Genomic DNA, 27,030 nt, shown 5'->3' with positions numbered 1-27,030 from the left:
AGAATAATGGCTTCCAGCTTCATCCATGTCTCTGCAAAGGACATGAACTCATTCTTTTTTATGGCTGCAATGACATTTTTGGATACAAAAATTCTGGCAAAAATGGAAACACCTTGTGACTAACATACTTTTAAGCAGTCACATATCCTTTATGTTATAATCAGGTGTAGAATTTTATTGGTGATTTATTGTAATTACACAGTATTTCATTGTCTCCTTCAAAATTACATTTGCATGCTTGCTGTCTTACTCGCTAGGACATTTCAAAGGTGATCCCTTGCTGATAGATATAAGTCTTCCTTATACCCTAGAATGTAAACATCCTGAGGCTGGAGAATTTAATTGTTTTAAATAACTATTTACTTTTTTTTATCTTCTCACAGATCCTGGCTTTTAATAACCATACCTTAAGTGTAATTAATCCACCCCTCTCATTTTAAATATCATTATTGATAGAAATAATTTACTCAACAATATGTATCAAAATATCTACTTTGTGCCAGAATTGTTTTAGGAATATAGGATAGTTGAGTGAACAAAAGAGATAGGGATCCCTGCCTTCATGGAGTTACATTGTGAAGGGAGAGGCAGACAATATGTAACACCATACTCATATCTTATATAGAATGCTAGATTATATGGAATGTTTGACTGTATAGAATGTTAGAAGTTGGTTCACACTAAGGGGGGATAAAAAAGGTAGAATTAAAGAATCAGGATTCTTAGGGTGAATGAGAATAAAATCAAGCTCAATTCTAGTTTTATTTTCTATATAATCTGGTATTTGCTCTGGCCATGATTCTATTCTTTCCTTGTCTGATAAAACATTACTTTGAAAATCTCTCTCTCTCTTTCTCTCGCTCTCTTTTTTTTTTCCCTTTTGCATGCTTTGTAAACTTCTTCTCATTCTAGGAATGAGAAGTCTTTCTAGGAAGTCTTGATGTTTACAATGATCTTTTTTTATTTATCTCTGGTCTTTGCTCCTAATTCCCTTCTTAAAATTTAGATCTCATCTAATAGTTACCCGTGCAGCAACATCTATCTATGTATCTATCTATCTGTCTGTCTATCTATCTATCTATCTATCTATCTATCTATCTATCTATCTATCTATCTATCTATTTTTTCTTCTTCATTGGAATTATTCTGAAGGCTGATTTTTTTTGTTTCTTTAGTTGTATCCCTATCTGTAAAAAAATTACAGTGTTTCAGGCCATATTATTTCTGAGTTTTCTGAAGTTTAGAAATATAGTTTTATAAAATTTAAAGTGTAGATCTATGTAGGACATTCTCTTTCATGTTATTGACTCTGAAACCAAATTGGTCACTTCCCTTTGAGGCTTTTGAAATGTCCAACTGAATTTCAAGTTATATGTTTTTAAATTACATTAATTCTAAAATAGCAAGTTTTATCATTTTTGTACTTCCTCATGAAGTTGACATTGTCAGAAAGGCAAGTAAAAAATTTATTACAGTATTTTACTTTTCTCTGGATGCAAATCAAGTACCTACAATTTTGTATCCTTGCTATATTTTACTACTATGTAAAGCTATAATTAGAGATTTTAAAAAGCAGTCTTCATCTGGCAAGGCAAATTATAACTTTTCTTCTAACAAAAATGTTACTACTCATGTTTTTCTCTTTCAATACTTATTTATTTAACTTATTCATCCTTTACTTATAAGGAAATATCCATAGTACTTACTCCATCCATTTCTCCATCCATTCATCCATCATCCATCCATCCATCCATCCATCCATCCATCCATCCATCCATCCATCCATCCATCCATCCATCCATCCATCCATCATCCATCCATCGTCCATCCATCCATTCATCCATCCATCCTACAGCTATTTATTGAATGGCTACTATAGGCTTGGCACTTTTGGTCACTGGAGGCAGAGCAGGAACAAAGTGTTCGATTAGGTTTTTCTGTGGAAAAGAGTTTTTGAAGCCTGTTTTTTACCTGTTGAGTAGCAGCTGATGCTTCTTCTTGGGATGTTCCTTGTGCACCTTGCAGAAACTCAGACTCACACCTAGTGTATCATGCTGGGCTTGCTGCTTATTTCATCACTTGCCTCTTGAAACTTGCTCTAATTCCTCTTTTTCTCTTAAAGGTTTTTCTTTCTGGATTCCTGTTTCTTGCTCTCTTTTCTACCTTAGAATACATCATTTCTTCTAATAAGCTCAGGGCTACCAGGGAGCTCCCTCTCGCCCTCTCCTGCAGTGGCACCAGCAGGCATTTAGAGTATTAAGTATCCAGCTCTTACCATTGGCAAGAAGATGAACTTAGCACAGAGCTCGTGTGTCGGGGGATAGATATTTATACAATGCAGGGTCTTTTATCCAAAGTTCTGTATTTAAGATGAATTTATATATATCCCCACCCCTCTCAAAAAGGAACAGCAAGAATTTTCAGTGCTGCCACAAGAAAATGCATTGCCAAACTGGAAGGCCATGAAGGTGAAATTTCAAAGGTGAGTTGCTTTCTCATTTGGAGGAGTTTATTTACTTTCAAAAAATAAAGAGCAGGGCGTGGGTGCAGTGCCTCATACCTATAATCCCAGCACTTTGAGAAGAAGAGGTGAGAAGATTGCTTGAGGCCAGGTGTTCAAGACCAACCTGGGCAACATAAGGATACCACATCTCTACAAAAAAAAAAAAAAAAAAAAAAACAAAAAAAGTCAGCTGCGCGTGGTGTCACACATCTGTAGTCCCACCTACTCTGGAGGCTGAGGCAGGAGGATCGCTTGAGCCCAGGAAGTCAAGGCTGTAGTGAGATGTGATTGCACCACTGCATTCCAGCTTGGGTGACAGAGCAAGACCCTATCTCAAATTAAAAAAGCAAAAAGCGCATGCTTATTATGAATAGGTCTACTGGAACTGAAGTACTAAAATTTGTTCAATTGTCTCTTTTTTTTTTCTAGAAATCACTCACCTAAAGACTTTATTTTTAACTGTGCCCTCAAACTTAGCATAATAATGATTTCTAAAACCTCTTAAAAAGTATGGAGCAACATTCTCTTCCACTCTCAGCAAAAGATTTAGTTAGCTGAAAATACTTAATACAGCAATTTAAGGAGCGTGTAAAGTGCTTTTCCTGGTTCCAATAAACACAGAAGTTTATGTTGTGCAAAAAATATGCTGTGCAGCAAATGTGAAGTGTTCTGTAAGTTAGATGCAATTGAGGAAGTAGTTCCTGGAAATACATAACAACTAAAATATAAAATTATCCACTTTGAAACTACAAAGCTGTATCTTAGGATTTGTATAAACTTCCCCCAAAAGATCATTCACAGAGCAGGCCCACCTAGTCAGTGATCTGAAGTTCAGATGTGTCATCAGAACTTCGTAGAGTAGACTAGGACTTGGTGGCTCTCACCTCCCAGCTCAGCCCAATCCCTTGGTTCCCTGTCTGAGATCAGCTGTGTTCCTGCTTTGTAAAATATCAGCTTGATGATTTTAGGTTTCTGAAGGCTCCATCTAGACCCTGGAACTCTGCCCCATGCTGTGCTCTCGGCTCTTCTGCCTCTGCACCTGCAGCTGGTGATCATTGCCCTCTGGCTGGTCAGTGGAGGTCTGCAGGGCATGCAGACTATGGCCTCTTCATAAGCTGGGAGGCTTATGGATGGCAGGAGGGGATGGAAAAGTGGGGTGTGGGTGTGGGAGGCAGGACGAGGAGGAAGCCTGGCCCACGTTTCTGAGTGTCTGACTAGGTAGCTATTGATACATCTGGTGTGTCCCCTCGACAAGTAAACATCTATTTTCATGAATGAGTGACTATAAAGAATTCTCTAGTGCTATTTTATTAAATGTTATGCTTTTTAAGTGAACATACTATTGAATTGGCATCTGGTAAGGGCATTTCTATGGGGTGCAAAGCTAAAGTATTCAGTCATTCAGCAAACGTTTTTAGAGAGTGTACACTATGCTGGGCATTGCACAGCCACTAGTAACACAGTGATAAAAACAGAAATGGCACTGCCCTCCTCAAACCTTCAGTCATTGACGAGATGGCCCGAATCACTGTCTTCTGGTGATTAGAGAGGGATGTAAGCATGATGCCCAAAGGAATGCAGGACTAACAGGTTCCTCTGATGGTCACTCAGATACCAACTGGCAACACCTGGCACATGGGAGGCACAGAAGGTTATTTATGGAAAATGCTATACTTGGGGTAGCAGTAGATGAGAATTTCCTTTCTTGTAGGTTCTAACATTCACTTATTCTGTGGCACAGATTAGAGAAGGATCTGTGTGCTTTTTTGTTTTTTATTTATTTTAATTTATTATTATTCTTTTTTTGAGACGGAGTCTTGCTCTGTCACCCAGGCTGGAGTGCAGTGGCATGATCTCGGCTCACTTCAACCTCCACCTCCCGGGTTCAAGCGATTCTGCTGCCTCAGCCTCCTCAGTAGCTGGAATTATAGGTGTGCGCCACCACACCCGGCTAATTTTTGTGTTTTTAGTAGAGATGGGGTTTCGCCATGTTGGTCAGGCAGTCTTGAACTCCTGACTTCAGGTGATCCACCTGACTTGGCCTCCCAAAGTGCTGGGATTACAGGCCTGAGCCACCACCCCCCGCCTGGATCTGTGTGCTTTTGACTACAAAGACAACACCAGGGTTTGGCTATGAAAGATCCTGACTTGTGTGTTCATTCACACCAGGGCCCTGCGTCTTTGCATGGAGAAGGGCATCATGCATCTTTGGAAAGAGGCTGGGTGGGGAATACTCAAATTATATGGATGCTTTGGTCTTTATGCTTAAAAATGTGTGGAGTAGGCAATTAAATTTTCTCTCTGGATTTTAATTTCCATGTATTAATCCCTGCAATATTTTTTTTTCCATCATGAAGAAATTGTTCTATGCAAGAATAAATACCAGACTAGGAAGGTGACATGTGCTTAGTAATGTCCTCTTTTTGCTGATAAGAAATGTGTTTGGAACCATTACACAAAGCCGTGATCATTTTTCTTTCTTTTTTGCAGATTTCTTTCAACCCCCAAGGGAACCGTCTTCTAACTGGCAGCTCTGACAAAACGGCTAGAATCTGGGATGCTCAGACTGGCCAGTGCCTCCAGGTTCTTGAGGGGCACACTGATGAAATCTTTTCATGTACTTTCAACTATAAAGGCAACATAGTCATTACAGGTATGGAAGACATCAACACCATAGACTCATTTTTTCTTGATTGGCTGTTAGAGTTTCCAAGCTGAATACTAACAGGAGTTCATCCCCATTCCCTACCTCTTTTCTATAGTCACTAGCTCATCTTGGCCTGCCCTCATATTTTCATTATTTAATTTTAGTTTTATGAGGACCTGCAGGAGTGAGCTCTGCCATTGACTATAGTAAGGCTTTGTGAACTTTGAATTTTATTTGCTCTAGATAAGGTAATAATTTATCTAGATTTAGTAACCTTACTGGTTACTAAGTGAGGGCAACATAGTGAGACCCTGTCTCTACAAAAAATAGAGCATTAGCTGGGCATGGTGGCATGCACCTGTAGTCCCAGCTGCTCAGGAGGCTGAGGCTGGAGGAGCACTTGAGCCAAGAAGTTGGAGGCTTCGATGAGCTATGATCATGCCACTGTACTCCAGTCTGGGTGACAGAGTAAGACCCTGTCTTAAGAAAAAAATTCAGTTTATGGCAGTAAGTGTTAGTAACCAAAACAAGTCAGGATCAAAATTCTCCCTAGTTGGCTTTACAGCCCATTAGAGATTTATTCTTTGAGCAGAGTTGTTTTCTCCCCTGCTAAAGCACTAATGTTTGGGGGGAAAAGAACATGTATTAACCATTTTTCAACCATTAACAGTTTATGGTGAATTAATAATATTAGCAACTTTTCATAAGAAAAGGGTAGCTTAGATTGTGGAAGGGGGAGAAAAATGACATCATGTTAGTGCAGTGGCTCGAGGGGAGGCCTTGGCAGGGAACGGGTGCCACAGTGGTGTGGAGTAGGGTGCCCTAAGTGAGCACGAAAGACCGGATCTGCCTAAGTACCAGTGATTCTCATTGTGTTGAGCAAATTTAAAAATTACTGGTCTAATAAGTTAAATGCCACAGGCCCAAGGTTGGCTTTACATATTGGCTAATTAGGTGGTTTCCTAGTCAGGTAACTTCAGGAGTGCTGAGAATTATCTCCCCTTACCAATTAGAATGCCTCCTCAGTCTACTTAATCATGGACAGTTTCCAAAATCACAGGGCTTATGATCTTCAAAATCTTTGGGCTTATGATTTTCAAGTGTTAACTAAAATGTAGGTACTTCAAAAACACTGGGAAAATAAGCCATAGATTTTTGTTGTCAACACAATATCAAATCCTTCTCCTTGATGAGAAAAGAGGTGAGGGGCAATGATGGAGGGCACAGGGCGCTCCTGCAGGGAGTGAGAGAAGGAAGACCAGCCTTTCCTAGTCCACATGGCCTCATGTGAGGCTGGCTCTGCAGTACCTCTTCTGTCAGCCAGTTTTCACAGAGGACCCTGGAGGGTTTAGCAAAAGAAATTTTGTTGTTGTGCCTTGCTTTGGTGCCGGCACATACATTCCTGAGTGCTTCTAAGATGCCACTGAGTAATTTAGTGTATCCCAAAGCACCAAAGTGCTTAACGTTGGCTCACTAGACAACAGAGCCTATTAGAACGGGGTGACACTTCTCTCTTGCCATCGATAGAGCAATCACTTTATTTGAAAGAGTCTACTCTATTTTCTGGGTGGACGCCAGCGTGATTAACTGCAGGCATTTTGTAGTGGGCTGCCTGAGGCTGGGTTTAGATTCACAAAGAAAACCGCAGAAAAGTAGCTGGCATGGTCTTTACATTTTTTAAAACATGAAGTGTCATTTTGTGAGATACGGTTTTTATACGCTTTCCTAGTTCCTAAGGCACTCACACTTCTTATACTGATGTTATGTGCCTAGTCCCTGAAGGTGAGAAAACCAGTAGTGCCCACTGATGATGAGAAAACTCCCCTAAAATTTTGAATGGTGGTATGTCCTGCCTCCTCCTAAGCTTATCACCCAAACCTGGAGATATTCAAAGTTACTTTCCACTGGGTGGTGATGTTTGAGGGGACGGCAGAGGGGATGGCTGAGGTGGCTGCATTCCCAAGTTCTCTCCCATTCTAAGAAGCCATGAATCTTGCCAGTGTAAGTAAGCAGGATGTGTACCTGCTTAATTTACAACTAGCTGGTATCGTGGGAAAAAAAAAAAATCACTACTTCAAAGGTGCCTGAGCTGCTCAGAGACTCTGCAGTTAGGCGCGGAGAACCTAGTCCATTTAGCACATTGCTAATTACCGATGGCCCAGAAAAGGTCAACTTGTAGAAAGAGAGAATGAGGTGAATGAAATGAAGAAAAAAATAACTCTGTGAAATCTGTTTTATTAGGCAGCAAGGATAATACCTGTAGGATATGGCGTTGACTGAAGGAAGCTGGTCAGTGAGCAAACTTGCTAGCAATGGTAATCCAGAACTGGAACTTCCCAGACAACTGCTCCTTTAATATTTCTTACGCTTTCTCTTTTTCTACAAGTCAACTATTTATACAACTGTCCTTTATTTCACGGATATGACCATTAAACATGACAAAGTTATGCCACTCCAATATTATTATTTGATGGAGATGGCAGGACACAGCGTAATGTTTGGCTAATGCCACCAGTTATTTCCATTGTGTTTGTTTTTTAAAAGCATTATGATACTGAAAAAGGAAACCAGAGTAACTTAACAACGTGTCTCCTGGATTTTACTTTGAAGCCTATTGTTATAATTTCTGTTGAATAAAGTCTTTGGAGGAAATTCCTTGTACATCTGTATTTATGATGTATGTTTTTAGGGTGAAGTAAGGGAAATAATGTGGATCTTATTTAATAGCAAATATCTTCTGTTCTGTATTGATACATTGAAAAAAATGTTGGCAGGTTTATTTCTAAGGAAAAGTTAAACAGAATATTCAGACTATTGCATTTGAAAATCTGGGTGGGGCCAGGTGCCATGGCCCACACCTGTAATCCCAGTGCCTTGGGAGGCCAAGGCAGGTGGATCACTTGAGGTCAGGAGTTCGAGACCAGCCTGGCCAACAGGGTGAAACTCCATCTCTACCAAAAATACAAAAAAAAAAAAAAAAAAAAAAAAAAAAAAAAAAAAATTAGGCGGGCGTGGCGGTGGGGGCCTGTGGTCCCAGCTACTCAGAAGACTGGGGCAGGAGAATCGCTTGAACCCAGGAGGCAGAGGTTGCAGTGAGCCGAAATCGTGCCACTACACTCCAGGCTGGGTGACAGAGCGAGATGCCGTTTTACACACACATTAAATAAATAAATAAATAAATAAATAAATAAATAAAATCTGGGTGGAAAACGATTGAAGCATGAGAGAAAATGATCAAATACCAACCTTAGTACTGCTGAAATATTTTAAAATGTTTTTTAAAAGCTTGGTTTATGTAAAAGTACCCAAATGCATATTAAAATTAACGTTAAAAGAAAAGCACAAGCATTAATAAAGCCTGAATCTGAAGCAAGAGAATGCCTGAAAATCTTATAAAATTATTTTTCAAAAAGAGCTTCATTGATATATAATCAATATATAAAATATTGCATATATTTAATGTATACATTTTCATGAGTTTGAACATATATGACACCATCATCAAAATCAAGGTACTAAATATACTCATCATCTTCAACTATTTCCTTGTGTTGTTTTGTGTTTTTTGTTGTTTATTGGTATGAGCGCTTTACATGAGCTCTATCCTTTTAGCATATTTCAAGGTGTATAATACTTTATTGTCAACTATGGGTATTGTGGTTTACAGCAGATCCCCAGAACGTGTTCTAGAACTCATTTTCTTAATAATGCGAATAATACCAGTATGGCTGAGTGCTTACCATGTGCCAGTAGTGCCCAACCACTTCATGTAGAACATCTCATTTAATCTTCCTGGCAACGGTTACAAAGTAGATACAAGCCCTGACTTAAAAATGAGGAAACTGAGTCCCTGAGAAGTTAAGGAATTTGCCAAGGGCATCTGGATATTAGGTGGTGATGTTGGTTTTAGAGAGATGAGGAAGGTACAGAAGCAAAGTAGCAGAGGTTGGTACATGAAGTTTAAGGAACTGCTTCCATATATAAAAGTGCAAGGTGAGCAGCAAATGCTGTAGAAAGTTATCCAGAAGGTCTAGCTAAGATCATTAATGAAAGTGGCTACATTAAATAAAAGAGTTTCAATGTAAATGAAATATCCTTTCATTAGAACAAAATGCCATTTAAGACTTTCATAGCTAGAGAGGAGAGGTCAGTGCCTCACTTCAAAGCTTTAAAGGATAGGGCTGATTCTCTTGCTAGGGGATAAGACAATTGGTGACTTTAGTTGAGGCAGTCCTCATTTACCATTCCTGAAATCCTAAGGCCCTTAAGAATTAGGTTAAATGAACTCTGTCTGTGCCCTGTAAATGGAAAAACAAAGCCTAGATGACAGCACTTCTGTTTTTATCATAGTTTACTGAATATTTTAAGTCTACTGTTGAGACCCACTGCTCAGAAATAAAAAAGATTTTTTTTCCCAAAAATATTACTGCTCATTGACAATTCACCTGGTCATCCAAGAGCTCTGTTGGAGTTGAACGAGAGGATTAGTTTTGTTTTCATGCTTGCTAACACAACATTCATTCTGTAGCCTATAGATCAAGGAGTAATTTTGACTCTCAAGTCTAATTATTTAAGAAGTACATTTTGTAAGGCTATACCTGCCATAAATTGTGATTCCATTTTGTAAGGCTATACCTGCCATAAATTGTGATCCTCTGGATCTTGGCAAAGTAGATTGAAAACTTTCTAAAAGGGTTTTACCATTCTAGTTGCCATTAAGAACATTCATGATTCATCCTGAATGATGAATCATTTTGAGGATGTCAAAACATCAACATTAACAAGGGTTTAGTAGAAGTTGATTTCAGTCCTCATGGATGACTGAGGGGTACAAGAGATGTGGTTCAAAATAGCAAAAGAACTAGAACTAGAATTAGAAGGTGTGACTGAAATGCTACAATGCCACAATAAAACTTCAGTGGGTGAGGAGTTGCCTCTTACGGATATACAGAGTGGTTTCTTGAGATGGAATCTACTCCTGGTGAAGATGCTGTGAACATTGTTGAAATGACAACAAAGGATTTAGAATATTATATAAACTTAGGTGATAAAGCAGCAGCAGGGTTTGAGAGAATTGACTTCAATTTTTAAAAAGTTTACTGTGGGTAAAATGCTATCAAACAGCATCACATGCTACAGAGAAGTCTTTCATGAAAGGCAGAGTCAATTGATGCAGCAACCTTTATTGCCATCTTATTTTAAGAAACTGCCACAGGCATCTGAACTGAACCTGCAATATCTCCAAGGTCTGCCTGCATCTATATTATACATCTGCATACCTGCGTTCATTGCAGCATTATTCACAATTGTCAGGATATGGAAACAACTTCCTAAGTGTTCGCTGATGAACATATGAATAAATAAAATGTGATATATATGAGATAAAGATATATACATATATGTGTATTAGATTTTCTTACATTACATTGTCAGATAAAGAAATATATACATATGTATTACATTTTCTTTATTGATATAGACATATATGTATCACTATATCCATATAGATATCACATATTCTTTATCATCCATCCATGCACGCTTAGGTGGTTTCCATGTCTTGGTTATTGTGAATAATGCTGCGGTAAACATGGGAGTTCACACACCTCTTTGAGATACTGATTTTATTTCCTTTGGATATATATCTAGAAGTGGGATTGCTGGATCATATGGTAGTTGTATTTTCAATTCTTTGAGGTTCTTTCATACTATTTTCCATAATGACTGCATCATAACTCCTTATCTTACCTATGGTTTGCAAATATTTTCTCCCATTCTATGGTTGCCTTTTCTTTCTGTTGATTATTTTCTTATTTGTGCAGAATATTTTTAGTTTGATGTAATCTTATTTGCCTTTTTTTTTTTTTTTTCTTTTACTGCTGGTGCTTTTCCTGTCATGACAAAAAAAAAGAAAAGAAAAGAAATCTTTGCCACAACCAACTCCGTGGAGCTCTCCCCCTATGTTTCCTTGTAGGATTTTTTATAGTTTCAGGTCTTATATTTAAATCTCTAATCCATTTTGAGTTGATTCTTGAGTATGATGTAAGATAAAGATCCAATTTCATTTGTTCTTATGTGGATATCCAGTTTTTTCAGCATCATTTATTAAAGAGACTATCATTTTCCCGTTGTGGTTACTTCTTTTAAAACTCCAAAGAAATAGAAGCAGACGCTGACTCTTGCCTGTCTAACTCTTTGATGGCTTTAGGGAAGGGTGATACTGTTTTGTTACATTATTCAAAAGAGTCGGCCAATGTATGGTAGTGGAGATCCAATGTCCCATAGACCAATTTAGGTGGAGGAAGGCCTTGGCCAGAAAATGGCTTATTTCGCTAGTTTTTATATGTTGAGGAAGTCTTTCTTAATATTTATTACGATTTTCAGATATTCCAACCTACTTAAAATAAGTGTTTGATTACTTACAGTCATAAGAAAAGTGATAATATGCCCACTTTATTTTCATTTGCCGGAAAAGGCATTGAAGAGTTGTAGTGCGGTATGTGTGGGGTCTGGAAGTCAGATTGCCTGCTTGTGGATTCTGATTCCAACTCTTATTCATTAGGCAAGTTACCTGACCAGTTTACTTGCTGTGTCTCAGTTTCCTTACTGTGTCTCAGTTTCCTTACTTCAAAAGTGCTAACAATAGTTCTCTTCTTTAGGATTAGGAATACCTGGCGCAGGCTGGGTGCGGTGGCTCATACCTGCAGTCCCAGCATTGTGGGAGGCTGAGGCAGGAGGATCACTTGAGCCCACGAGTTTGAGACCAGCCTGGGCAACAAAGTGAGACCCTATTTCAAAAAAAAAAAAAAAAGGAATACCTGGCACATAATAAACATAGTAATCAACATTTACTATTATTATTATTATTGTTTGAGACAGGGTCTTACTCTTTTGCCCAGGCTGGAGTGCAGTGGTGTAATCTGTAACCTCTGCCCCCAGAGCTTAAGCAATCCTCCCACCTCAGCCTCCCAAATAGCTGGGACTATAGGCACATGCCCCCACACCCGGCTAATTTTTTGTTACTTTTTGTAGAGATGAGGGCTTCCAATGTTGCCCAGGATGGTCTCAAACTCCTGGGCTCAAGCAATCTGCCCACCTCAGCCTCCCAAATTGCTAGGATTACAGGTGTGAGCCCCTGTACTGGCCAACATTTACTACTATTTTTATGAACAAAACCTTAGTCATCTTATTTAAACACATTTCTCCAGAAAGAACATGATATTACTTCCTCAGAAATCATACTTGAGATATAACTGACTTTAATGTGTTATAGGTATTGTAAGGAGAATTATCTAGATCAATTTTTTATCAATTAGAAATAAAATTTAAGGTTCTTTAGAGTATTATCCTTTTAAAAGTTCTGTATTGAACAGAGGAACCGAGAAGTAAAGAAATCATCGATGTAGACCATTATGATCTAATCCATCTTCTTCATATGTTTAGATTTCTTATGAGTCTATAAAAGAGGATTATTCTTACGAAAAGAAATAGTTTCCAACAGCTCATATATAAAAATATATTAGCTCACGATTTAGCATAATTTCCATTTTAAAATTAAAATAAATGCACTTTTGAACTAAACAATGCTTTTTATACATGTGTGTTTCACATTGCCATTTAAAAACACATCAATCATCTTTAAATTACAAGTAAATTTATCTTCTATATTTTCACTGCTAGTGTTACTCTAAAACAACTTATTTTTTTAAGTTTCCGAAGGAGTAAAATTTGAAGTTAAAAAAAAAAACTGTTATCTTACCAAGATTACTTCATATTTTGCTGAATTCAAATTTGCTATTGTCTTGGTTAGAAATGCTTTGGTTGCAAGCAACAGAATACTTGCCGTGATTAAATACCACGATTAATACCATGATTAAACCAAGGTTAGTCCCAAAGGTGGTTATGCAATGGCACGAGGACTCAAGGACCCAGAGTTTGGTGACTTTCCACTTTTTTATCGTTAGCATGTTGGCTTCTGTCCTCCTGAGTAACCTTCCTGCTTGCAAGATTGAGGACACAGCTTTATTAGCTTAAGCATCTTGCCATCTATTTTAATCTCATCAAGGCTAAAAGGGAACTACTTACTCCCCTCCCTATTCCTTCCATTTTCTGTATCATCTCAGCAATGCTATTTCTGCTAACAATAGACTTGTCATTCCCTTTTTCCCTTTATTTTCTCTATCTATCCGCCAAATCATAAAGATTTCCCTCAGTTAAAAAATCCTAGTTACCCAGTCTTATTCCATTTTAATCTAGAATCTAGAATCTCATGATCACCCTGGCACTAGAAACTGAAACAATCCTCTAGCTAATTGTCCTAGCTTCCTCCTGCCCTATCAGGCTACTTCTTTCTAATATAAACAGAAAACATTCCAAATATCTGCATATTTTATATTTTGCAAGACTTTTGCATTAGCTAGTTCATTTAATAATAGGAACAAAGTAGGAATTATTAGAGCCTTAATTTAAGCTGACAACGCATGTTTAGGAGTTGGTATAACTTGGAGTCTTTTAACCCTTTTTACTACCCGCCCCCACCTTCTTCTCCTTGCCTTTCCTCTGGAACACCCTGGTCTATATGAGAAATTCCGAGGATGAACATCGATTCAGCATATGAAGGGGAAGTGATACAGTTGTGGATGCTGCACATCAGAGCAAAACCATCAGTTTCTCTCTAGTCCGAATTTTTCTCCTGTGCTTTGTTGTTTCAGGTTTTATTACTTAGAAGCTTAAAAATGAGTTCATGGGTACTTGTGGGCATGCAAACAAGAGGAATTCCAGAAAGGCTCTATGGCAGCTGTAAAGACCATGAAGGTGAAGTTTGCTCTTCGTCTTACCTTTTGGGAAATGTTGGATGGATTGCTTTGAAAAAAGTTGCCTTTGCTACTATTTTCTTGGGACTATAGGATCTTAATCAAGTAATCACCACAACAGGCCAGATGTTCATGTATTTCACTTAACAACGAAGCGAATACGTTTTACTGCTCTCACTAATGAAAACTAGAAAATGTCGCGTTTTAGAAGTGCATAACTTCGCACACTTTTGTTAGTTCTCTTATCTCAGCAGGTGGCAGTGTTCATCTTTCAGCAGATAAGTAAACACTTGCTTCTTTTCTTGCAGCTACACGTGAAGAATATAGAGTAGGCTTTGTATTGTGTTCCTGACCGATCAGGTTTATGGGTGAATACATAACAATGCTCAGATTGTGGTATAAATTTAGGACCACACTGGCAGATTGGGGCAAATGACTTATCTTCTTAATCCTGATGCACTGTAGAGGCCTCTTCTATTCTATTTGTGAGGACATAGACCAATAAGGCGAGTAAGTGATAGTTCCATTTTTCTTTGCAGGCCCCTCTGTTGAAAGCCATATTATGATCATTTATCTTACAGGACTGCTGTTCAAATTAAAGCATGAGAACACCCTGGGAAATATTTTACCCTTAATATATATATTTTAAAGTATTTGATGAATTCCCTCTAATTTTTCTTATAAAAATACTTTATCGTCTCAAGTGCTGGGAGGAGGATTTCAAGATTTGTCAATTGCTCTTAATGATATTTACATCTTCCTCCTCATGAACAATGATTTGCATTGCTGTGCAGAATGGAGGAGGCTTCTTAACCTACTTAGAGGTTTAGAGATTTGCAAAGGGGAAAAGTTGCTATAAAGCTGGATTGATTCAGAGTCATGACTACCACATGTGGTCCAGGGAATTCAACACTCAGTTACGTCTTTTAGTGTTAGTATCCGATGAGAGTATGACATGGATTATTTTTGTTTTAATAAAGTTTACTGTGTTTTCAGTGGATTGAGTGTCTAATAATTGTTAGTACTTTGAATTTGATTACTTTTGCATGATTATAAACCTAAAGGGTCAAACTGATTTGTGTTTGGTTGTCAAAGACTAAAGTAAGTCTGAGACCAGATAGGGAAACCATCTGCTGTCACTTGCGTTTCAGCAGGAGATCAGAGGTTCAGAGGGGAATCCATTTTATTGAGTAAAAAGAGGAAATGTGAGGCAGCCACTCATTAGCAAGCGTTCTGTGAAGATAGGGAGCTTTGGAAGTCGGGAGACTTTCTAACTGGTCTTCAGGTACATTTGGCAGTTTCTTTAAGGATTGCTCAATGCTATGGATGGAAGGTTTTCTGTGGTGGCTGTTTCCTGGAATAAGTGGAGGTCAAGGGTGCTTTGTTGACATCAAGCTGTCATAATGGTTTTTATTTGAGAGAAGGGGTGGCTGCCATGACAGCCCGTTTCTCATGAGTGGCAGTATTTTGGTGATTGAAAATACGGACTCTGGAATCAGAATGCCTGTTTTAATATCCTGCTCCACCACTTTGTGGTTCTGAGACCTTGAGAATTCTGTTTGTGACTCAGTTTTCTCACCTACAAAAGGCCTTCCCTTTCTGCATTGAGAATGTGCCACTTTGAGGCTGGAATCAGTTCTGTCTGTGTGATGGGAAGGAAGATCTTGCATGCACTGCCCTTCCTGCAAAGTGCAAGGGCAGCTCCTCTGGCTTTCTGAAGACCTTTCATTACTGCTGTAGCAGAGCCTTTCTCTCTCCAATGTGTTCTGAGTCACTCAGGTTTTACTGATTCCCTTGGGGAAAGCAGGTGGTCTATATTTAGAATAGCGTTAGCGTCTTTCCCAAGCATTTGAGCTAATACTTAACGAATATTAATCCAAACCTTTCTGTAGCATTGGCTATATGTACATTTCAGATAATCTCTTGCTATCTATAAGATCTTCCTCTTAGGGTTGGTTTGAAAGAAGAGGATAAAAATAGGAGAATGTGAATATATATATCTCTATATCTGAAAGCGAGTTTCTTTAGAGGGAAGTGTTGATTGCTACAAAATACACATTATAACATTCAAAGATAATTTATTTGTAAATGAATCATGTTAGCAGATTTAACCTTCAATTTTGAAGGTTAAATGAGTGAAGTATGTCATCTCAGGTGTTCATATAGCTCACTATCTAAAGAAGTTCAAGTTTCCCATTCTTATATTCCCAGGCATCTGTGAGCTGACCCTAATCTGCATTTCTGACTGCATCTTTCCCGTGCCTGTATATCCCAGATGTTATAGGTTGAGTTGTGTCCCTCCTAAAATTCATCTGTTGAAGTCCTAACGCCCAATACCTGAAAATGTAATTATTAGAAGATAAGGTCTTTAAAGAGGTAATTAAGTTAAAATGAGACCACGGGGGATGGGGGGCGGTCCTAATGCAATATGACTGGTATTCTTTTTTTTTTTTTTTTAATCCATTCCCTCAAGCATTTATTTATTTTAGTTTAAGTTCTGGGATACATGTGCTGAACATGCAGGTGTGTTACATAGGTATACATGTGCCATGGTGGTTTGCTGCACCTATCAACCTGTCATCTAGGTTTTAAGCCCCACATGCATTAGGTATTTGTTCTAATGATCTCCCTCCCCTTTCCCCCACCCCCTCCGACAGGCCCTGGTGTGTGATGTTCCCCTCCCTGTGTCCATGTGTTCTCATTGTTCAACTCCTACTTATGAGCAAGAACATGCAGTGTTTGGTTTTCTGTTCCTGTGTTACTGTGCTGAGAATGATGGTTTCCAGCTTCATCCATGTCCCTGCAAAGGGTATGAATTCGTTCTTTTTTATGGCTGCATAGTATTCCATGGTGTATATGTGCTATATTTTCTTTATCCAATGACTGGCATTCTTATAAGAAAAGAAAGAAACATGAGGCAGGAAAATGGCCAGAGGAAAGAGCATGTGAGGACACAGCGGGAAGGTGCCATCTGCCAGCCAGGGAGAGAGACCTCAGAAGAAACCAAACTTGGGAGCACCTCGATCTTGGACTTCTAGCCTCCAAAACTGGGAGTAAACAAGTTGTTTAAGCCACACAGTCTGGTATTTTGTTATGGCAGCCCTAGTAAACTAATACAGCAGATAGACTGCTCACTAGGTCTCAAAAATGTGCCATGCTTTCCTTTCTCTGTGATTTTACTTTTACCTAACTACTCTAAAATTCCTTTTCCTATCCCCACAACTGGACAATCTTACCCCCTCACATTTTAGAATTTACTCCAGATATCATTATTTTCTTGTACTCTTTTTTGAGTTTCTCCCACCGACTCTTGCCTTCCACACTGGAAAAGATAGGCTTCCCAAATTCCACTCATGCATGCCTATTAATTATCCTCCTCTTGCAAATGTGGACTAGGGTTTTCAGAACTTGGGGTGGAGATGGAAAAGGTGAAGGAACCGTGGGTCATTGGAGGTAATTGTGGTTTGTTTTTAGAGTGAAAGAGGCTTACATCTGACTGAGAAGATGGTCCTAGGGGAAAGAGAAATGAAGAATCACAAGAAAATTGGTATTTGCTGATGCCAGTTGCTTAAGGCGGAAGAGGAGGGGTGAAACAGCAGACAGAGGGGGGAGGCTGACATTATAAGGAGGAACAACTCCTGTTCTGAGACCGGAGGAGAGGATGTGAGGAAGACAATGGTCTTGCTAACTTTTCTTAGTTTTTATTTCTAAAATCATTAAGAGCATGAGCTCCGGAGTGTGAGACAAACTCACTCACTCGTCCAAACCCAAAGGATGGACTCAGAGATCTGGAGGTGAGGCCAGAAATGAAGATTAGGATCAGCTCACAGGTGCCAGGAGACTTTTAATGAGGATCTTGCAAGATCAGGTGTCTGATAGGCAGGTACACCCAGCACAGTTTCCACAAGCAATTTAACCTCTAGAGCGCAGGTCCCTCCCCTGGCTCCTGGTAGGCTGAGTACTATGGGGTCACAATCTTCCCGGATGTCACCTATTAATTGTTGTGTAGGGCCTTCAGGTGGTTTTTTTTTTTTTTTTTTTTTTTTTCAGGGTCCTCTTGCTGCATTTTGTTGCAGCCCACAATGCATTGCAATCCTAGTTAGCTCAGGGGCTCTTCAAGTATTTGATTTATGACCTAAGTAGCTGGGCAGGCTGATAACAGATAAAACAAGCTATTTTGCAGGCTAGTAAACTTTCATCTTAGACTAAACTTCTTTGGTTTGGGTAAAGGCAACTAAGTTGGTGGGGGGAGGGGGAGGCTGACAAGCAGGCATCGGCTATCCAAGCAGGGGCCTAGTATACTCTGTTTCTTCTGTAGTTTGCTGACCTAAGCCGATTCAAGACACTTTGTCTTAGAAATGGACCACTGTATACATTATTTCATTCAGGAGCCAGACTCCTGAATCCCTTTATCCTTTATGCTGGATCTGTGACTTGGATGGCTTTTTATTTGATTCAGTGTTAGTGTTTCCATGTGTACAATGGGCACAAATCCTCACTATCACCAAAGGATAAAATGGATAACACATGTAAATTACTTAGTATGGAACCCAACGAAAACAATCATTTTTTTTTTAATCACTCTTGTCAATATCCTCCAGCTGAACACCAACAGGAACAGGACTATAGTTGAATGAATTTGGTTGATGATGCCTTGCAGAGAAAATGCACTCCCTGGGAAACCATGGAATGTCTCAGAGAATTTTAGAGATAATTTATTATAGGATGTGAGCTTGTGTTAGGTTGGGTTTAGGGACTTCGCTCTTTGCTCTATATTGGATGCTATCAGGAAGTGAGGATAATTCTGCATGATGGGGTACTTCATAAATTATCCATAGGGATAGCAGACTAAAGCAAGGCTAACGTAATTGGTAAAGGAGCAGCTGTCACTCATATCAGCCAAGAGAGGGGGTTGTTTCGTCATTTTTGTGGCTTGGACAATGCTCACATTCTGTCCGTTCGGACATGACTCTAGCGTGGTCTTGCTTTTGGTCTTGATCTCCATCATGATCACAGAGTAGTCTTGTTTATGTTGATGTTCTGTGAAGTTGTGTTCAACTGGAAAACACCGAGACCTGGCTGTGAGTATCAGCCCAGTAGCAACACCAAGACCTGAATAATGAATGCCTGATGACTTTGCTTTCTGGTGATGTCTGCTGAGAATGAGGTGTTTAAAGATGGAGATGGACAGTGGCAATTTTTTTTTTTTTTTTTTGTGGGGAGAATCGTCACTGAAGAGAATCATAAAGGGCTGATGGGCAGCATCAGAGGTGCAGCCAAAGTTGGAGGTGATGGAGTAACTGTAGCGATCAGCATTCTGATTGGGCTAGGCTGTGCAGCACTGGTGTGGAGAAGGCACAATCTAACACTGGCCCTGGGCTGGGGGTTTACAAAGAGATCAGGACAAAGGACAGGAGTTCAGAGTTGAAAGTGCCAGGGAGCACAGATCTGTTGGTTCCTTGTGAGGAATGGGCTATTCCACGAATAAAGACAGAATATGAGAAAAGACTAACCACCAAGAAAAGAGGAGACTAGATATCTTTTAGAGAGTGTTCTGAGCTGAAGCCCTGCTGGGTGACGGGAAGATCATTGTCTGGAAAGAGCCTAGGCCATTGGAAATAAGGAGGTTGGGGAAAAATGGAAAGTCTTGCAAGAAGGCCCAGGCAAGTAGACTTTGAATTCTCCTTGGGACTCTTTGGATTTGTCAAACATCCTGGTTTTTCCAAGACAGGATGCGGGTGAAGTGACAAGTACTTTTATCTCTGGGATCATCACCTTTTCCTGTTAGGATAGATAACATTTTCTCATATTCCATTTAAAAAATCTATTCCACCTCAAGTCCCTTTTAGCACTGCTTTAGCAGTTTGCTGTGTGGACTGTAAAGCAGCTTTGCTGCTGCCCCAGTGTTTCACAGAGAAGTTTATGATGGAACACTTTGTTTTTAACTCATCTCCCCAGGGCTGTGGCACAAGTTCATGGAGAGATGAGGTCAGGAAAAATCTGGCTAGTATACATCCACAGTGTTCACAACAGTCTGCCTCTCTGTCAGGGACTCATTGTCTTTGGAATAAGCCTCATAGAACCTGGAGGCTGCTGCTGGACCTCAGTCATGTCCAGAAAGACTTGCAACCTCAGGAGTGTTCTTGTCCCTTTTCATTCTGGTCCCACCACCAGGAGACAAAGCTTCTCTTCTTACTTGGAGCTTCTCCAAAATGTGGCATGTTAGAGTTCTCTAAATACTGAATTAATTGATTGATTGATGGAGTAAATACATGAATGAATTAATACTAATATGGCATTGAATTTCAAACTCAGCTTTATGGAGCCTCAGGTATTTTTTAAAGCTCAGTGAGTGAGGAGCTGAGTACACTGAATCCTGTCTTCCACGTTGTACTTTAGCCAGTGGAGTGCCATTAAAAACACTTTGTTTTCGTCTTTGATTTTAGCCTCCAAGTAAAATGCATTTGAAGAAAAAAATTTTGAATCTTGAGATAGAGAGATAGTTAAATAGATAAATAGCAAGAAACAGCTGGCTGAAAGAATGAAGTTCTGCATTTAATTGTGCAACATCTGGTCATGATCTATTCTTCCACATTTGTTTTCCCTCACTTGCTCACATGAATTCTTTGTTTAGTTTATTTTGTACGATGTGTCCAGATATGTCCTTTCTAATCTCTACACTTTTGTTCCCCCACTCTCTATCCTTTAACCCCAGGTCATATTATAAACCTTCCCTGATCTCCATGGCCAGATGTGCTGAATTCTGATAGCATTTATTATGGCTCAAGGCCCACCCTTTATGTTGCACGTTTTGCCTCTTCAACCAGATTGTTCCTCCTTCCCTTCCCTTCCCTTCCCTTCCCTTCCCTTCCCTTCCCTTCCCTTCCCTTCCCTCCCCTCCCCTCCCCTCCCCTCCCCTCCCCTTCCTTCCAGTTTTGGTCTTTGCTCTAGATGGAATACTCTCAGGAAGTGAGAATAATTTTATATTATTGGGGATCTTCATAAAATTATCCATAGAGAAAGCAAACTAGAGCAAGGTTAAAGTTGTAATTGGTAAAGGAGCAGCTATCTCTCAAACCAGCCAGGAGAGGGGGCTGTTTAGTCATTTTTGTGGCTTGGACAATGGTCATGTTCTATCTGTTCAGATGGCTGTATGGTGATTTTTTTTGTTTTGTTTTTCTTTTGTCTTGGCCCACATCACGATCACAGAGTAGCCTTGTTTGTGTTGATGTTCACTGGGTGCCTGTTATGGGCCAGGCATGTTGCTAGGTACTGGGATTCATAAAAAGGAAGACAGACACTTCTCCCTCACGGTTTACAATTTATTGAGGGTGGTGGAGTATATCAGTTGAGGTTCAGACAATGAACAGAGTAAGTAGAAAACATAAAGAGATTTACTGTAAGGAATTGTCTTCCAGGCTTGTGAGGCTGACTAGGTAAGTCTGAAATTCTTAGGGAAGGCCATCAGGATAAGTGGCAGCTGAAACTTTTGTCCACAGGAGGAATATTTCATTCTCCTGAGAAGCTTTTATTATTCTCTTTAGGTCTTTCAGCTGAGTGAATCAGGGCCATTCAGACTATGTAAGATAATTGCCGTTACCTAAAGTCGGTTGATTATGGATTTTAATCACCTCTACAAAATACCTTCATAAGACCCAGTACAGTGGCTCACGCCTATAATCACAACATTTTGGGAGGCCGAGGTGGGAGAATTGCTTGAACCCAAGAGTTGGAGACCAGCCTGGGCAACATAACAAGACCCTATCTTTACCAAAAATTAAAAGAAAATACCTTCATAGCAACACATAGATTAGTGTTTGATTGAATAACTGGGGACTGTAGCTTAGCCAGGTTGACACACAACTGACCATCACAGGGAAAAATATTTTAAAAATTATTTTAAAAATCATGATATGTTTCAGGAAAGAGAAATGCATTTCTTTTAAAAATTCATTTATTATGCTTTCATTTGTTTTTTAAAATTTTTTATTTCCATAGGTTTTGGGGGAACAGGTGGTATTTGGTGATATAAGTTCTTCAATGGTGATTTGTGAGATTTTGGTGCACTCATCACCTGAGCAGTATACACTGAACCCAATTCGTAGTCTTTTATCACTTACCCCCTCCCACACTTTCCCCAAAGCCCATTGTATCATTGTTATGCATTTGCGTCCTTATAGCTTAGCTCCCACATATCAGTGAGAACACACGATATTTGGTTTTCCATTGCTGAGTTACTTCACTTAGAATAATAGTCTCCAGTTCCATCCAGGTTGCTGCAAATGCCATTAATTCACTTCATTTTATTACTGAGTAGTATTCCATTGTATATATAGGACAATTTCTTTATCCACTTGTTGACTGATGGGCATTTGGGCTGGTTCCATATTTTGCAATTACGAATTGTGCGCTATAAACATGAGTGTGCAATTAATGACTTCTTTTCCTCTGGATAGACATAGGGGGATTTCTGGGTCAAATGGTAGTTCTACTTTTAGTTCTTTAAGGGATCTCCACATTGTTTTCCATAGTGGTGGTACTAGTTTACATTCCCAACAGCAGTGTAGAAGTGTTCCCTTTTAACCACATCCATGCCAACATCTATTATTTTTTAATTTTTTGATTACGGCCATTCTTGTAGGAGTAAGGTGGTATTTTATTGTGGTTTTGATTTGCATTTCCCTGATCGTTAGTGATGCTGAGCATTTTTTCATATGTTTCTTGGCTGTTTGTATATCTTCTTTTGAGAATTGTTTATCCATGTCCTTAGTCCACTTTTTCATGGAACTGTTTGGTTTTTTTCTTGCTAATTTGTTTGAGTTCCTTGTTGATTCTGGATATTAGTTCTTTTTTGGATATATAGATTGTGAAGATTTTCTCCCATTCTGTGGGTTGTCTGTTCACTATACTGACTGTTCCTTTTGCTGTGCAGAAGCTCTTTAGTTTAATTAAGTCCCACCTATTTATCTTTGTTTTTGTTGCACTTGCTTTTTGGTTCTTGGTCATGAAGCCTAAGCCAATGTCTAGAAGGATTTTTCTGATGTTACCTTCTATAATTTTTATTGTTTCAGGTCTTAGATTTAAGTTCTTGATCTGTCTTGAGTTGATTTTTGTATAAGGTGAGTGACAAGAATCTAGTTTCATTCTTCTACGTGTGTCTTGCCAATTATTCCAGCATCATTTGTTGAACACAGTGTCCTTTCCCCACTTTATGTTTTTGCTTGCTTTATCAAAGATCAGTTGACTGTAAGTATTTGGGTTTATTTCTGGGTTTTCTATTCTGTTCCATTGGTCTGTGTGCCTACTATTATATCAGTGCCATGCTGTTTGGTGACTATGGGCTTATAGTATAGTTTGAAATCAGTTAATGTGATGCTTCCAGATTTGTTCTTTTTGTAAGTCTTGTTTTGGCTATGCAGGCTCATTGTGGTTCCATATGAATTTTAGGATGTTTTTTCTAGTTCTGTGAAGAATGATGGTGGTATTTTGATGGGAATTGCATTGAATTGGTAGACTGCTTTTGGCAGTATGGTCATTTTCACAATATTGATTCTACCCATCCATGAGCATGGGATGTGTTTTCATTTGCTTGTGTTGTCCATGATTTATTTCAGCCATGTTTTGTAGTTTTCCTTGTGGAGGTCTTTCACCTCCTTGGTTAGGTATATTCCAAAGTATTTTATTTTTTTGCAGCTATTGTAAAAGAGATTGAGTTCTTGATTTTGTTCTCAGCTTGGTCACTGTTGGTGTATAGCAGAGCTACTGATTTGCATACATTAATTTTGATGAATTAGTTTTATGAAACTTGATGAATTAGTTTCATCAGTTCTGGGAGCTTTTTGGAGATGTCTTTAGGGTTTTCTAGGTATATAATCATATCATCAGGAAACAGTGACAGTTTGACTTCCTCTTTACCAATGTGAATACCCTTTACTTCTTTCTCTTGTCTGTTGGCTCTCGCTAGGACTTCCGGTACCATGTTGAATAGAAGTGGTGAGAGTGGACATCCTTGTCTTGTGTCAGTTCTCAGAGGGAATGTTTTCAACTTTCCCCCATTCAATATTATGTTTGCTGTGGGTTTGTCATAGATGGATTTTATTACATTATACATTACAGAGGTATGTCCCTTGTATGCTGATTTTGCTGAGGGTTTTAATCATAAAGGGATGCTGGATTTTGTCAAATATTTTTCTGCATCTATCAAGATGATCATGTGAGTTTTAGTTTTAGTTCTGTACATGTGGTGTATTAAATTTATTTGTTACACTGCATCCCTGGTAAGAAACCCACTTAATCATAGTGGATTATCTTTTTGATATGCTATTGGATTTGCTTAGCTAGTATTTTGTTAAGGATATTTGCATCTATGTTCATCAGGGATATTGGTCTGTAGTTTTCTTTTTTGGTTATGTCCTTTCCTGGTTTTGGTAATAGGGTGATACCGTCTTCATAGAATGAATTGGGGAGGGTTCCCTCTTTCTCTATCTTGTGGAATAGTATTAATAAGATTTGTACCAATTCTTCTTTGCATAGCTCTTCTTTGTGTGGCTTTGAAGGTTGCTTTAGAGTTGATTTTCAATTTTATTCCACTGTTGTGTGACAGAGTACTTGATATAATTTCAGTTTTCTTAAATTTATTAGACTTGTCTTGTGGCCTATCCTATGGTCTATCTTGGAGAAATTTCCATGCACTAATGAATAGAATGTGCATTCTGAGGTTGTTGGGTAGAAGGTTCTGTAAATATCTGTTAAGTTCGTTTGTTCTAGGGTATAGCGTAAATCTATTGCTTTTTATTGACTTTGTGTCTTGATGACCTGTCTAGTGCTGTTAGTGTGGTCTTGAAGTTCCCCACCATTACTGTGTTGCTATCTCATTTCTTTTCTTTTCTTTTTTTTTTTGAAATGGAGTTTCACTCTTATCACCCAGGCTGGAGCGCAATGGCATGATCTCGGCTCACTGCAAACTCCGCCTTCCAAGTTCAAGCGATTCTCCTGCCTTAGTCTCCTGAGTAGCTGGGATTACAGGCATGCACCACCACGTCTGGCTAAGTTTGTATTTTTAGTAGAGACAGGGTTTCTCCATATTGGTCAGGCTGATCTTGAACTCCTGACATTAGGGGATCCACCCACCTTGGCCTCCCAAAGTGCTGGGATTACAGGCGTGAGCCACCTTGCCAAGCACTATCTCATTTCTTAAGTCTAGTAGAAATTGTTTTATAAATTTGGGAGCTCCAGTCTTAGGTGCATATGTATTTAGGATTGTGATATTCTCCTGTGGGACAAGGCCTTTTGTCATTGTATAATGGCCCTCTTTGTCCTTTTTAACTGCTGTTGCTTTAAAGTTTGTTTTGTCTGACATAAAAATAGTTACTTCTGCTTGCTTTTGGTGTCCATTTTCATTAATGTCTTCTTTTCACCCTTTTACTTTAAGTTTATTTGAGTCCTTATGTGTTAGATGAATCTCTTGAAGGCAGCAGATACTTGGTTGGTGAATTCTTATCCATTGAGCAATTCTGTGTTTTGTAAGTGGCGCATTTAGGTCATTTACATTCAACATTAGTATTGAGATGTGAGGTACTATTCCATTCATCATGCTATTTGTTACTTGAATGTCTTGTTTTTGTTGTTGTTGTTGTTGTTTATTTGTTGTATTTTTGTTTTATAGGTCCTGTGAGATTCATGCTTTAAAGAGGTTCTGTTTTCATGTGCTTCCAGAATTTGTTTCAAGATTTAGAGCTCCTTTTAGCAGTTCTTGTAGTGGTGGCTTGGTAGTGGTGAATTCTCTCAGCATTTGTTTGTCTGAAAAAGACTGTATCTTTCCTTCATTTATGAAGCTTAGTTTTGCTGGATACAAAATCACTGGCTGATGATTGTTTTTGTTAAAGGAGACTGAAGATAGGGCCCCAGTCCCTTCTAGCTTGTAGGGTTTCTGCTGAGAAATCTGCTGTTAATCAGATAGGTTTTCCTTTATAGGTTACCTGATGCTTTGCCTCATAGTTCTTAAGATTCTTTCCTCTGTCTTGACTTTAGATAACCTGATGACAATGTGCCTAGGCAATGATCTTTTTGTGATGAATTTCCCATGTGTTCTTTGAGCTTCTTATATTTGGATATCTAGAGCTCTAGCAAGGCTGGGGAAAGTTTTATTGATTATGCCCCCAAATATAGTTTCCAAACTTTTAAATTTCCTCAGGAATGCTGATCTTTCTCAGGAATGCCAATTATTATCAGATTTGGTCATTTAACATAGTCCCAAATTTCTTGGGGGTTTCTTCATTTTTAAAATTATTTTTTCTTGTCTTTGTTGGATTGGGTTATTTCAAAAACCTTGTCTTTGAGCTCTGAAGTTCTCTCTTCTGCTTGTTCAGTTCTATTGCTGAGACTATCCAGTACATTTTGCATTTCTCTAAGTGTGTCCTTTATTTCCTGAAGTTGTGATTGTTTTTTATTTATGCTATCTGTTTCACTGAAGATTTCTCCCCTCATATCTTGTATCATTTATTTGATTTCCTTAAGTTGGACTTCACCTTTCTCTGGTGCCTGCTTGAATAGCTTAATAATTGACCTTCTGAGTTCTTTTTCTGGCAATTCAGAGTTTTCTTCTTGGTTTGGATCCAGTCTTAGGTGCATATATATTTAGGACTGTTGGTGAGCTAGTGTGACTTTTTGGGGTGTTAAAGGACCTTCTTTTGTCGTATTACCAGAATTGTTTTCCTGGTTCCTTCTCATTCAGGTAGGCTATGTCAGAGGGGAGATCTGGAGCTCAAGGCTGCTGTTCAGACTCCTTTGTGCCACGGGGTACTCCCTTGATGTAATACTCTCCCCCTTTTCCTAGGGATGTGGCTTCCTGAGAGCCAAACTGTAGTGACTGTTATTTCTCTTCTGAATCTAGCCAGCAAGCAGGGCTACCAGGCTCTGGGCTGGTACTGGGGGGTGTCAGCACAGAGTCCTGTGAGGTGAACTGTGTTCAGTTCTCTCAGCTGTGGATACTAGCACAGTATTTGAGCTGTCTCCTGGGCCCTGCAGGAGCAATCCACTTCCTTCAAAGGGTCTGTGGATTCTCTCAG

At 39.0% G+C, this 27,030-nt stretch overlaps 1 protein-coding gene across 5 annotated transcripts in view; it reads left to right on the top strand.

The window, feature by feature from the left end:
* DAW1 (dynein assembly factor with WD repeats 1) overlaps positions 1-13,957 on the top strand; it is a 64,354-nt gene extending 50,397 nt beyond the window's left edge. For 4 of the 5 annotated variants that reach the window (XM_050752119.1, XM_050752123.1, XM_050752121.1 and 1 more), the window contains 3 exons: positions 2,406-2,482; positions 4,994-5,156; positions 7,392-7,802. In XM_050752119.1, coding sequence (XP_050608076.1) covers positions 2,406-2,482; positions 4,994-5,156; positions 7,392-7,426 — 275 coding nt within the window. In that variant the 3' untranslated portion in view covers positions 7,427-7,802. Of the gene's footprint in view, positions 1-2,405; positions 2,483-4,993; positions 5,157-7,391; positions 7,803-13,861 lie in introns of those variants that run through there. The other variant, XM_050752120.1, reaches the window with a different exon arrangement.
* The last annotated feature ends 13,073 nt before the right edge of the window (positions 13,958-27,030 follow it).

The sequence above is a fragment of the Macaca thibetana genome, chromosome 12 (genome assembly GCF_024542745.1).
Source record: "Macaca thibetana thibetana isolate TM-01 chromosome 12, ASM2454274v1, whole genome shotgun sequence".
Taxonomy (NCBI): domain Eukaryota; kingdom Metazoa; phylum Chordata; class Mammalia; order Primates; family Cercopithecidae; genus Macaca; species Macaca thibetana.
The sequence above is the reverse complement of the archived record's forward strand: the minus strand, read 5'-3'. Positions and strand labels throughout refer to the sequence as shown.